The 13,842-nt window shown below is 42.4% G+C and overlaps 1 protein-coding gene across 1 annotated transcript in view; it reads left to right on the top strand.

Moving 5' to 3' along the window:
- The window catches only part of RPS6KA6 (ribosomal protein S6 kinase A6), a 74,510-nt gene that overhangs the window by 14,664 nt on the left and 46,004 nt on the right, over nucleotides 1-13,842 (top strand). Inside the window, exon 3 of the mRNA XM_065410422.1 lies at nucleotides 8,214-8,330. Coding sequence (XP_065266494.1) covers nucleotides 8,214-8,330 — 117 coding nt within the window. The remainder of the gene's footprint in view (nucleotides 1-8,213; nucleotides 8,331-13,842) is intronic.

Here is a 13,842-nt window from a genome sequence, read left to right as displayed (position 1 = left end):
CAGTATAAACAATTGGAGATGACTGAATGAGGCTGCCTTCCAGTTGGAGGCCAGGTCAAAACCCAGCCCCTTTCCTAATCTTTCATTTCTGTGGGATGATCTCAACTGTTGATTTTACAGTAGATACATAATAGAGCAAAGAGATTAATTCTGGTTTTCTTATTCCAAAGAAAAAAGCAGGCCTGCACCCCATTCTTGACTTTTGAAAGCTGACTAAGCATCTCAGGAAGATGTTTCATGTTCATTTTTTTCTGGAAAATGTTATCCCTTCTCCAGTTTAGTAGATTGGATTATAGTCCTCAGTTTCAGCATAACTTCTTCCAGGCATTCTCCTGATCAAGGCGTGAAAGTATACATCTTGCTCCCAAATATTGATCAGAAGTATGCCTAGGATGTGTATCAGATTTAAACTGGGCAACAACCATTTCCATTTTATGATGTTATATCTTGTGCTGCCTGCATTCCACAAAGTTGTTCACTTAATATCTGGTGATGGTGACTGATCATCCTTATCCTCATAAGTAACATATAACCTTGCCAAGACGACTGGCTCATAAAATCTCCATTTAAGTCAAGGTATAATGCTCCCTTTTCAATTCTTTGGGGTTGAAGGAGAAGGTAGAAGAGTCCTGTACTGAGCTTGACTCTGCTGTTGATATTTATAGGTGCAATGCTTTAAGATACCTGGAGTGAATCTTTTGGCCACAAGCCTGAAAGCTACATATCTGATGTTTTATTTCAAAGCAAGCATCTGAAGTTTGATAGATGTTTTTCTTATTGGGGACAGAGCTCATTTTCAATTATTTCTCTACACCTCATTGCTTCTCAAGGTTCTGAGGAAGATTCTCAGCTCTTTCTGTAAAATGGGCTCCTTAAAGGAGTCTCAAGTTGGGTACCCAAAAATTGATGGTCTATCACTTTAAAAAATCGTGGCCTGTTGCTTTTTATTGGGCTGTTTGGATCCTGGGCTGCTAGCTAGGAATTCTTAAATAGTCTGTGAATCTTCCTAGACCCACTTAATTTAAATATTTTGATTGATCTAGCCCATGTTATTGAGTCAATTTAGTTTGATTTGAAAGGGAGAAAACTTGTCAAGCTTCAGGGCATGAGTTACTCACTGGCGGGGATTAGGAAAGAACTTTGTCTTGCTCTATACTACATTAAACGAGAGATTAGATGCTTTTATGAAGTGGTTTTCAATGCCCTCTGAAGCATCAGGTGCTAGAACAGGGATACTGAACTTGTGTGGATTGTTTGAGAGACAAAGTGGGTGACGCAATACCTTTTATTGGACCAGATTCTGTTTCTGACAGATTGTTTGGTCAGTTATGGCAGATTTTGTGTTGGGTGACAGCTTAATGTATTACTATTTTGACTTTGAAAACTTCAGTCACCCTTTTCACTGTAGTTGTTTTGGTAGTTTGGCTGTACATCTTCTGAAGTGTCTTTCAGTCCCATAAGATAAATACTAAGTTGTGTAACCTGCCTATTGAAAACAAAGGTATAGTCATTTTGACATTTCTGTGAAGATGGCCTTTTTAGAAATATTGTACGAAAGACCGATCCTGTCCAACGTTTTGTCAAGTTACATCCCCAAAACATGTTGAATATTGGTACTTTCTGTGTGGAATCAATCTGAAACGAAGTAATTTTCCACAGTAAAAAGCCTAAATTTATAATGGGAAAAGTAGTTTCTCAGCAAATATGATATCCATAGCTTCTGGATGGGCAGCTGGAGAAGAGGTGTCAAATAGACCTTATAAGTAATAATAGCCAGTCTGTGCGCTACTACATTACTACCAAAATATCTGAGTCTTCAAGTGGTGTAGATTGTAAGCCTGGGGCAGCAACGCTTATTTTATGTATGTACATCTTCCAGCACAATGGAGTAAACAGCCTCCAATTTGGTAGAAATCTGTTCCACATGGTAAACGGAGATGAGCAGTGGGTTGCATCAAAGCCCTTTGCTTTACCTGAACTAAAGGAATCTCTCAGAGCTTGCTTGATCTGAGTGTGAGGTGCTTGGAGCCAACACCCCTCACGCTGTAACTAAATTATTGGGCAACAAGCCAGAATTGATAGTGGTATCACTGTAGGTGCTGGATTACCTCCACTTTAAGCAGTTGAAACTAACTTCCTCTTATGCAAGCAAGCGAGTCAGTGAGGCTTGGCACATGCTAAGCCCTGAAATGGATGTTGTTGCCCAGGCAGCAAAGCACAAAAGCACTTAACCAGATTTGTAATCGAGGGAGACTAGACTAGAAATAAAATAGAAACGGGTTAATATATTTTCAGTGTTCAACCTGAATGAATGTAAAGAGGAATGGTGAAAAATAAATTAGCATTTAGAAATTTTCAGTTTTAATAATAGATTTGTTGGGGAAAAATTGTAATCTGAGAGTGACCCTTTGGGGAAAAATATTAAAATTTAAAGTTTATGATCAGGGTAAGATTATGTGGTGAAATGTATTTGTGGTGAAATGTATTTGCAAAGGGCAAGTTAGTGGGCACAAGTCAGAGTGTGAATCTGTAGCACACTGTCTTGCCGCAAACTAACTCACTGAAGCTACTCCCAAAAGTAAAAGTGCACTACAGAATTTCTAGTGCCTGATAGGAGCATCTGCATGGCAACTAGTGTGTTGTAGTTTCACACCTTGGCTTGCCATGCACTGACTGTGTAGACATGCCCAGAGCAAATACACTGCAGATGTACCACATTTTGGTAGTTGCTTCACCTAATTGAAAATTTTAAAAGCAGCATTGGAATTCGTTAATATTTTTATGCACCAAAAGGTAAAACTGAGCGCTTTTTTTTTTTTTTTTTTTTTTAAACCTATTCATTCTTTGATGCGGATGTTGCAGAGGTCTCTGCATGCTCAGCAAAGGTGCCAAGTTGCAACTCTCTAATAGTAGTTAACTAAATAGTATACTAAATATAAAATAAATTAGCTGCTTCTTAAAATAAATGTTTTACCTTTATAAAGGGTGCTTTATATCGACTTATTCTTTATTTTAATTGACATTAGCATGAAAAACAATTTTTTCTCCTGACTTCCCATTTAATAACTGTCAGTTTCCACAGCAACCAATTGTGATGTCAGAGGATAATGATTCAAGGTGGGTGATAAACATAAGAGCAGATGAACTCTTAAGAAATTTGTTTTCATGCAAATGTTCTAAGTATTAAGGAACAAAAATGAAGACCATGATGTTGAAATAGAAAGGCTTCTAAGTAAAATGTTTCTCTGTCTTAATGTGAAGCATCAACAGCTATTTAAGATTTCATTAGGCAGTTAAATGTATAACTAAGAAAATTCTTGCTGTCACCAGGCAACTTGAATGCTGCTAGTATTTCTTTCCTGCCTTTTGTTTAAAGTAAAACTTACACTACGTCTGCACTAGCACTTTTGTTGGTATAACTTATGTTGCTCAGGGGTGTGAAAAAAATACCCTTCTGAGCAACATAAGTTACACTGACAGAAGTGCTGGTGTGGACAGTGTTATGTCGGTGGGAGGCGCTTTCCTACTGACATAGCTACCACCGCTCATTGGGGGTGGTTTAATTATGTAGATGGGAGAGCTGTCTCCTGTCGGCATAGAATGGCTACATGAGTGATCTTACAGCGACACAGCTGCATCGGTACAGCTGTGCTGCTGTTAGCTTGCTAATGTAGACATAGCCTTAAATTCCTAATATGCGTAGAATGAAAACCAATTGGAAAGGCGTTTTTGGTTCTTGTATTGGATGGACTGAGGCTTGGATGTATTGTCTACATTAGGGATTTTTGCACCAGTGTGGTTCACCTGCTGTTTCCTTGTGCTGATAGAGAGAACCAGACTTCTTTAAAATGAAGTAGCTTTACCACTGCTCCCACCAGAATACACTGAGGGGTGGTATGGAAGTGGAGGCTAGGGAAATGTAATAAGTTGTGCTGTGCTTCCTTAGCTTACCTCAGGGGTGGGCAAACTTTTTGGCCTGAGGGCCACATCTGGGAATAGAAATTGTATGGCAGGCCATGATGCTCACAAAATTGGGGTTGGGGTGCGGGAGGGGGTGCGAGCTCTGGTTGGGGGTGCAGGCTCTGGGGTGGGGCCAGAAATGAGGAGTTCAGGGTGCGGGAGGGGGCTCTGGGCTGGGTAGTGGGGTGCGGGGGAGGGCTCTGTGGTGGGGCTGGGGATGAGGAGTTTGGGGTGTAGGAGGGTGCTCTGGGCTGGGATTGAGGGGTTCGGAGGCCGGGAGGGGGCTTGGGCACAGGGAGAGGCTCAGGGGTGCAGGCTCTGGGCGGCGCTTACCTCAAGCAGCTCCCGGAAGCAGCGGCATGTCCCTTCTCTGACTCCTACACAGAGGCACGGCCAGGCGGCGCTGCACATTGCCCCTCCACAGGCACTGCCCCTGCAGCTCTCATTGGCTGCAGTTCCTGGCCAATGGGAGCTGTAGGGGCGGAGCTTTGGGCGGGAGCAGCATGCAGAACGGAAGCCCCTGGCTGCCCCTGTTCGTAGGAGCCGGGGGGGGGGGGGGGCATGCCGCTGCTTCCGGGAGCCGTGTGGTGCAGCCCCTGATCCTACTCCCTGGCTGGAGCGCTGGAGTGGGGCAAGACTCAGACCCTGCTCCCCAGCGGGAGCTCGAGGGCTGAATTAAAATAGCTGGCGGACCGGATCTGGCCTGCGGGCTGTAGTTTGTCCACCCCGGCTTAACAGGTGGAAAGAAATGGAAAAGAAAGGAATTGAGCATTTGTTCTTCTATCTGAAAGTTTCTCCTATTACAGTGCCCTCAGACTTTGTGGATTAATATTTGCTATGCTGACATGCTAATCAGTAGAGCTGACTGGAGCACAACAGTTCTGTTTTGTGGTAGCTTTTGAGGTTTAAAAATTTGTTCTCATTCTGCTTTGGAATGAAAACAGAACTTTTCAAAGATTTTTGAGAAAAACAGATTTGACAGACAGGCGGAAGGTATGTAAGTGTTGCTCTGTGACCTGATGGTTAGGGTTCTGGTTTGGGATGTGGGAGACCTATGTTCAAATCTCTGCTCTGCCTGCTTCAGGGGAAAGTTTTTCATCCAAAGTCACTGCAAGTCGAGCAGAGCAGGGACTTGAAACCAGGGTCTTTCATATCCCAGGCCTGTACCCGAACAATTCAGCTAAAGCAGTGGTTCTCAAACTTTTGTACTGGTGACCCCTTTGACATTGCAAATCTCTGAGTGCGACCCCCTCCCTTATAAATTAAAAACACTTTTAAAAAATATTTTTAACACCATTATAAATGCTGGATGCAAAGTGGGGTTTGGGGTGGAGGCTGACAGCTTGCCACCCCCCCATATAATAACCTCACAATCCCCTGTGGGGTCCCAACCCCCAGTTTGAGAACCCCTGAGCTAAACTGTGTTTTTTCTCTCTCTGCCTCGGACTCAGAAACCTTTCCAACTAAAATTTTGTGGAAACATCTCTGCTAAACATTTCAGTTTTGGTGAAACAGCATATTTTGCAGAAACGGTATGTTTCCTGATGCATAACTGGACTGTCCCCATTCACCTGCACACTTTGGTTCTGGGTAGCTAGCTTGCAAAATTCTCAGTTGTACAGTGTATGGATCTTTGTACTCTAGTGTTTTTAGCCGAATGCAAGTATTTATAGATGTACAATTACCTCTTACTAATCTTACTGTGTATGCAAATCACTCTATTTACTCCTATAATCCCTCTGCTTTGACTTGTTCCTGCACTCAAATTTTCAAGCTGTTTGCCAGCATTAAGAAGATGCCACCTCAGCAGTTCATAAGCTTCAGTAGGAGTGACCACTCCCAGCACTTCCACAAAAGGGGAGATAGGTGCTGTCCTACAACTGAGAGGCGGTGGTGATGATTCTTTTTAAAAAAGCGTTTGATTTTTTTTTCTTCTTTTCATCCCTCTTTCTCTTCTGTTCTTATTCTCTATAAGCCGGCAAGATTCATGTGCCTAGACAATTGCAGTAGATTGGTGACTTACATTGGGAAGAGATCTTTCAGATCAGTTATGAGGCATCTAATAAAACGAAATATGTATCACAGTTATTCTGAGTATGAAACCATGCAGACCTTTAGGGAGGGAATGGTGAAGGGAGGAAAATGAAGGCATCCAGTCTTTGTCCATCTCTTGATGTCTTGAAACCATCTACCACTTTCTTTGTTTGTTTAACCTTTGCAGCATCCTTACTGAACCATTTCCAGTGGTTGTTGCCAGCTCCAGAAGAAGCAGAGTTAAGCTACATTCCAGGGCCGGCGTGTACCTTAACTTTGTATTTTCTACCTTTCAGAAGTTTAAGTTTAGCCACTCTTCTCGTTCTGGAAGGGCACGAGAAACCAGTAGGAGACCTTATTTCTGTGTTAATAAAGTCTCTGGGCATTTAATATAGTTAAAGGAGAAATGATCTTGTCACAAAAGAGAGAGTTAACTTTACAGTTGTTAACCAAAGTTGCACCAAAGGAAAAAATTAACCTATTTGCCTGGGCATAAAGCTTCATGAGTTAACTCCTAACCTTGGGTTTTGACTTTGATACTTCCCCCAGAAACATACACTTTTTTCCTTACTCCTGCCTGTTAATTTGAGTAGAAGGACCCTCTAGCTTTGAATATGGCTATCAGGGTTCCAAACAAAACATCTTATTGTCGCTTTTGACAAAGGAGAGGCTTTTGGGGGGATGCCTTAAATCAAGACCTTAAGGAGAAAGATTGTCTATTTACAGGAAGCACTGTAAGAGTTTCCATATCTGTTCTTGCCTCAAGAGACTCTTTAGATCTGACCTTGGACGCTTTGATGCATGATATTAGGCAGTAGCTCTCCCATTCCTCAAACTGGCCATGGAAAAATTTTGATGCCAGAAAGCCAATCCTCCCATAAAGGACAGGGTTGGCTTTCCCCTTCCCGTCACCCCTATATCTGAGGTGCAATACCATAATGTATGTATTGAGTTTTAGCTATCTTCCCTCAAGACATAGCTTCTGAGCATGGGAAGGAACTAATATGGAGGAAGTGGGTAGCAATTGGGCGCTTCCAGGACTTGAAAGCAGTGAGCTCAATGCCAGTTCAGGCAAGATTCTCTGGAGTCTATTCACTTCTGCTTGCAGTGCTCAAGAAATGTCAGCATTTTTCGCATCAGATCTGATCTCTTCGACCTTCAAATATTTCAAGGCTCAAATGACCTTTTCTATTATTGTGGTAGACCCAAGCACTTACCTTCATTTGAAGGATGCTTATTTGATATTCTAACTGTGTGGCTCACCAGAAGTTTCTCTCATTCACCTTGGGTTAAATACATCAGCAATACATCATCTCATTTGGTTTCACCTTGGCTCCCAGGGTTTTCTTAATAGTAGCTGCTTTTGTGCTGCACCACAGATTTTCATACTGTCATCTGCACTGCTTATGAGAGAAGGTGCCATCCCTGCAAGAAGCAACTAGAGTAGTTGAAGACCTGGTGAATCTCCTACCCTACCTCAGATTTGTACTCAACTTTGAAAAGAGTGAACTGATCACAGCAAAGACTGATCTTTCTGTGAACTGTTTTACATATCACAGGGGTGGCTTTTCCATTGGATGAAGAATTCTTAAGCTTAGTTAGACTATTCAGATCCAGTTGACTGTCACCAAATGACGCACATCCTTCTGTTGTTCAGGTCAATAACCTCATTTGTTGTTTGTTCGGGACTCTTGCTTTTATTCTCGGTTAACTCAAAAAGATGAAGGAATCCCCAGTAAATTTTAATTAACAATATTTTGGCCAAGGCCAAGCGCAAATTTCAGCCCAGATGGTGATTTTTGAGAAAGCTAAAAGGAACTGAAGCCAGGGATTTAGAATGGAAGTGCCACCTCAGCCTTAGCTATAGAATCTCTATTGTGATGCTGTAATTCCTTTCATTTTGGGAAACTTGTAATGGTTACAATCCGTCATCTACTTACAACCCTTCCATAAAGAATATTGTCTTAGTGGAAGGGAATTTGGTGAAGAAACAGACTTCAGGTTCAGGATTCCTAAAGGAGAATATATATAAACAGTAAGGAAAATGACTTTAAATAATAAATATAACATTAGTGCCCTTTCAATAATTACCTACAAAATGCAGGAGGTAGTTGTATATACATATTGTAAGAGAGAACTATTTCAATACTTCTCAGTGTTGTGTTGATTTCCTCCCTCTCCCCTTCCCCCCGCCTCATATATATATATTTTTTTTACAGGATGAAGGAAATGTGAAAGAAATTCCTATTACCCACCATGTGAAAGAAGGGTGTGAGAAAGCAGATCCCGCACAGTTTGAATTACTTAAGGTTCTTGGTCAGGGATCATTTGGAAAGGTAAGATACAAACTTCCTTTTTATTCCAATCCTCTACTTCTAATAGACAGCTACTTAGTCCTACTTGTTAACATTAATGAACTTCTCCATTAAAGTTGGTTTTATAGCTTCTGAATCCTCCTGACTGCTGTCAAAAGTACATCTTTTTTTCTGTAGAATTTACAGTGTCACTGGATACTGATGGATTCTTGAGGCCTTTGTACATTACAACTCTGCCTATGAAGCAGGACATGAATTTCTCCCTTTGATCACCGTATTGTTTATCCTGCAGTCCTCATGCAGGCAAAACTCCCATTAAAGTCAAGGGTAATTTTCCTATAAGTAACAGGACTGCAGGGTTGGGTGCAGAATAATACAAAAACATTCTTAATCTTGATGAAACAGGTTACCATCAGCAGTTTGAGACTGAGTTAGAGAAGGCTGACATAGTTTTTAGAGGCCTAATAAGCCACAAACACACACCTGTGAAAATTGGCTTGTTTTTGAGGAAGTTATTCCCTGTCTTGCAAGTTCTTGTGTGGAGGTGACAGTATTAGAAAACTTAAAGCTTGTGCCCAGTAGCCCCCTATTAACCTGAACTTGCTTGTCCTTTAGACATTCTTTACCATTTTTGTTGCTATAACTAAGTCTAACTAAGACCAGTGTTTTCCCTCCATTCTTCCTGTTATCCATGCTGAGATCACTTGTCAGTTTCTTGCAGAAGAGATGTACAGTGGGGTTCATTTACTTAGCCATGTCACATGAGGAGGATAAAACTCTTGTGGAAGGGTATATAGTATCTCTTGATATTTGTGGTAAGTTTCCTTTATCCTCTTCCACAGTTACTGTCTCTAAAAGTGGAGTACATATTTTCTCACAAGTGAGAGATGGGAAAGGTCTTTTATCTACTCAATCTCCCTGCTAATGTAGGATTATTCCCTGTTGTGCAGTTACTAGTTCTTTATCCAGTCTAGCTTTAATTGACCTGTGCATTGAGACTTTCCTTGGGAGACTATTTCACAGCCTAATAGATCTGTCAAGAAGCTTCCTATGAAGTTCAGCATAAATGATCCCTTCTTTTATTCCATAACTCCTAATTATACCCGTTGTATGATTGTAAAAACACCCGTTGTATATGTTTGACCTGCCATATATACCCCCTGAATTGTTGTTTAGCCAACTTTTTTCTCTTAAGTCCGTCTCGCCCGCCTTTTAAAAGTTTTTTATTCGATGTATGTGATACCCACCTGTCTGTGGGGCTTAGAGGAAGGTAATGACATTAAACAGTAGGTTGAAAAAGCGGGTTTTGATTAGAGTTTAGAAAGAACTATTAATAGAATACAGCATGGACCAGAGAAACATGTTTCAGCCTTAAATGGGGATGCTATGGGGGGTTGTCATGTTGACTTTAGTCCTTCGCCGGGATATGTCCTTAACTTGCTTGTTAGGTATTACATCAGTATACATGAGCTGTCATCTGGTTGGATGTTGTGTGGTCTTAACTTTTTACTATACGCAATATTTAAACCAGGAGTGTGGCCAAAGTTCTAAATTGACTCTGTTAGAACAATACCATGAAACATTTCACTGCTGAAAAGATTTTTGTTGCAAACGCTCCTTGACCAAAAATGTGAATTTGTTCACATTGCAATATCTGAACATTTGCACCCCATGCACTTGAGTTCGGATTCATTTGGCCAACAGTGTTTGGGGCCGCGCCTGCCCCCTGAGTGTCCTTGTGCCTTCCATCTGAGAGCATAAAGGGTGGGCTGACTCTTAGTTCCTTGTCCCTACTGTGGATATGAGTTGGAACCAACAGTGAGTTTCTCCCTCACTTTGATCTATCCATTGCATTGTAAATAGAGAGGATTCATTGAGCTATTTTTTTACTTGTTTCCTTTCTTACTATAAGAAGCAGCCCTTTTCTTTGCCTGAGAGACTTCCTGGTACTGGGATCCCGTCATTATGACAACGCACATCTCCAGGCTTTAAAAATTACTCTTTCTGATGGACGTATGAGATGCTTATAGTGACATGGTGAGGGGTACATACAAGACAGAAGTGCCATTTGTAAATCATTCTCAGAGAACTCAAAAGTCGAAAGAGTCTTGCTTAGAATTGTTTCGCCTGGATAGGTCATCGTGCTCCTCTTCAGATCCTGAAGCGGCTGGGGGTGAAAATCTTGACTATTCCTCCTCAAAGTGCTCCCACTGGCTCTTAGGCTTACATATCTGAGACAGGCACTTGTAAAGAATCATCCTCCACAGCTGCTAAAACCTCAGAGGTTACGGGGAGAAAGGAAGACTGAATTTATAAGGGGAAGAGGTCTAGACCTCCATCACTGGGTCCTACCTTAAGAAACTAGAAATACCCTTGAATTACATTTGAGAAGAGTAGTTCAAGGCCCAAGAAGGGACCCTGTAGTGCCCACTCAGGCATCAGTCACAGAACACCAGGACCAGCTTCTTCACTGAGTCGGAAATTACCAGGTACCAACCCCTTGCACTGAACCCCCTGTTACTGATATCTCTGGTACCGGCATCTTACATTTGCCTAGCTGCAGCACTAATGTACTTGGTACTGAAACCTGTGCGATATCAAGGGATCTTGTGGCTAAGGTGAAGATTGTGACTTTTACTAAAAAGATCCATGACAAAGACAGGTCACAGGCAATAAAGACCTGTTCCTGATTTTTACTAAAAATATCCATGACAAAATGGGAAACCGCTGGGCAGCTGTGGGGCCGGCTCTCAGAGCTCCACGGTGCCCATCCACGGTGGCTCAGAGCTGCGGGACTCCCCCGGGGGCAGAGGTAGCGGGGCTCCTCCTGCTGCCCGCATAGTATGGGGGTGGCAGGGGTACCCCTGGGGGCTGAAGTCACGGAGGTCTTTGAAAGGTCACGAAATCCGTGACTTTGTGACCTCCATGACAAAATCATAGCCTTACTTTATTGCCTCTTTTGTACTGGGCACTGTTTTTGGTAATGAAGGTATGGTCTGACACCCCAAGCTTAGTACCGAGCACAGCCTGTGTGTGCTCCCAGCTACTCAAGCTCCAACCCCCCAAGAGGAGTACTGCTTCTCTTCCTCAGGCTCAGATAATAGCAATGAGGAGTCTCCAGTACATTCTCTGTGTTCTAGGTATTGAAACCCTTACATCTCAGAATGGGAGTCTAGGACTCATTTTTTTTAATTATCCCATTGATACTATCCCTTGGTTGCCACCTCATGGCCTCCTTCTCCCTATACTTACTAGAACCTATGGCCTTACTGAGCACTATGGAGATTACAAGCCAGAAGACCAGCTTCTGCACCCCAATCCAGTCCAGAGCTAGCTCTGGCCTACACTGGGGGGGGAAATCAATCTAAGTTACGCAACTTCAGCTACGTGAATAACATAGCTGAAGTCGACGCACTTGGATCGACTTACCGTGGTGAGTTGACTGCTGCCGCTCCCCCATCGACTCCACCTGCGCCTCTCGCGGCGGTGGAGTACAGGAGTCTACGGGAGAGCACTTGGAGATCAAATTATCGCATCTAGACTAGACGAGATAAATCGACCCCCGCTGGATCGATCGCTGCCCGCCAATCTGGCGGGTAGTGTAAACATACCCCTAGATCCCCTTCCCCACCATCAGCTCCACTGTCAGCTCATGCTGCAGTGTTGTTGACTGTGTGGGATGATCAGGGCTTTGATGAGAACTTACAGGTGGAGGATCGTTCCAACCCAGCACCTGTCTTGTTGCCACCTTTTGATGAGGGGTGGTACCTGAAATATCTACCTTACAACCAGATGACTTCAAAATGTTCTAGGATTTGCTATGCAGAATGACAGGTACATTTGAGATTCTGGTGGAAGTTGTCCAGGGGAAGTTGCACGAGCTCTTAGACCTCCTACACACCTCCATGCCTGGATGTCTTGCAGTGCTCATCAGTGAGGGACTATTGAAGCCACCCAAGTTACTCTGACAGATGTCTACTTCTCTAGCTCTTGGTAAATAGCTGCTACCAAGTGCCTTCCTAAGCCTTTGAGCAACTTTATGTGCATTAAGTTGAAGTATTCAAGTCCTAAGGTGACAAATACATATACAACTGCTGCCGGGCCTGTGTAAGAAAGGAATGTGGATATATTGGCCCTCAGAAATTGATACAAGGCTTTTCTGATCATTGTCCATGGGCTTACAGAGTGATGAGGCATCTGACAGGATTCAGTACTGATTGTTGCTTTAACCACCAAGGTTATATTTGGAGTTCTGGGAAATTCTTTTTATTTTGGCGAGTTTTTTGTTATTTGGTTGTATCCATTTTCCCTTCACCTGGGGGTCAGGTTCTGCCCTCAGGGGTATGTGGGAAGCCGGGGGGAGGGGAGGGCACAGTGGGGTCCTGCCCCTGGAGGCCCTGTCTGGGAGTCATAATGGGGGGAGAGGGTGGATGGGCCAAACCTCAGTGGTGCTCCAGTCCCCTGTGCCAGGTTGCAATGGCTGGAACAGGGAGCTGGGCCCAACCTTGTGGGACAGGAGACTCAGGGGCCACTGCTTTGGGGTGAGTTTTTCATTTTAATTGTTTTGATATTATATTTTACATTTTGTGAAAAACCCCAGGCTCTAGTTGTTCTCCTTCAGTGATGGCTGGGTGAGGTCACTTTTTCAAAATGCAGAATTGAATTCTTATCCAAATAGAGCTTCAAGACCGTAAAACTTTATACCTGATTTAATTGAAAAATAAATATAAAGATATAGAACTGCTTTTAAAATAATCTTTTTGAAGTTAAACTTACTTCTGTTGCACTCGCATTAAAAGCGTAAAACGAAGAGTTAAAACTTTTTTCAGGTGTCCTCATGTGTTAGTTATAAGCACTGCATGAGAAATTTGGCAATGCAGAAAACTATTTAGAGTATACCTCATTTGACTTGGGAAAATTAAAATGGACTAGTTTCATGGGCAAATAACCATACAGTCATTAAATTGGTTGAGTTGTTAGTTCAGTGTTATGCCTATGATATGAAGTCTCTTTATCCTCAAATTCCTGGCAGTTTTTAATCATATTTTGGACTCTGATGCACACATAAGGATGTGCCCAGTGATGATTTAAGGATGAAGTTTCAGTGGGTGAATGAACAGTTAGTTCAGCGATGGGACCTGTTGTAGGGTGGGAAGTGAAGCTGTAAGAGGCATGGATTGGGTGTGAGAAGCTCTTACTCTACCTCTGTCAATTTCTGGGTTAAAATTACAGGGAAGTGTTGTTGGCCTCTGCAGCCAAAATCTGTGAGAACTTCTAAATCTTGTCTTATTGGAAACAGCCAAACCACCATGAAATCATAGATTAAAGCATTGAATAAAGCAGTCTTTCTATAAAATAAAATAACGTATAACTTTTCTTTCTCTCTCCCTGTCCATATTGTGATGTCTTTCTTTCCTTCAGTGGTCTTTAGGTTTCATTGTTTCACTCAGATTAATATTTCCTAATGTTCAGTACTACACCTGTACCCCGATATAACGCGACCTGATATAACACGAATTTGGATATAACACGG

The sequence above is a fragment of the Emys orbicularis genome, chromosome 9 (genome assembly GCF_028017835.1).
Source record: "Emys orbicularis isolate rEmyOrb1 chromosome 9, rEmyOrb1.hap1, whole genome shotgun sequence".
Classification (NCBI taxonomy): Eukaryota; Metazoa; Chordata; order Testudines; family Emydidae; genus Emys; species Emys orbicularis.
This window is presented reverse-complemented; position numbering and strand designations above follow the sequence as displayed.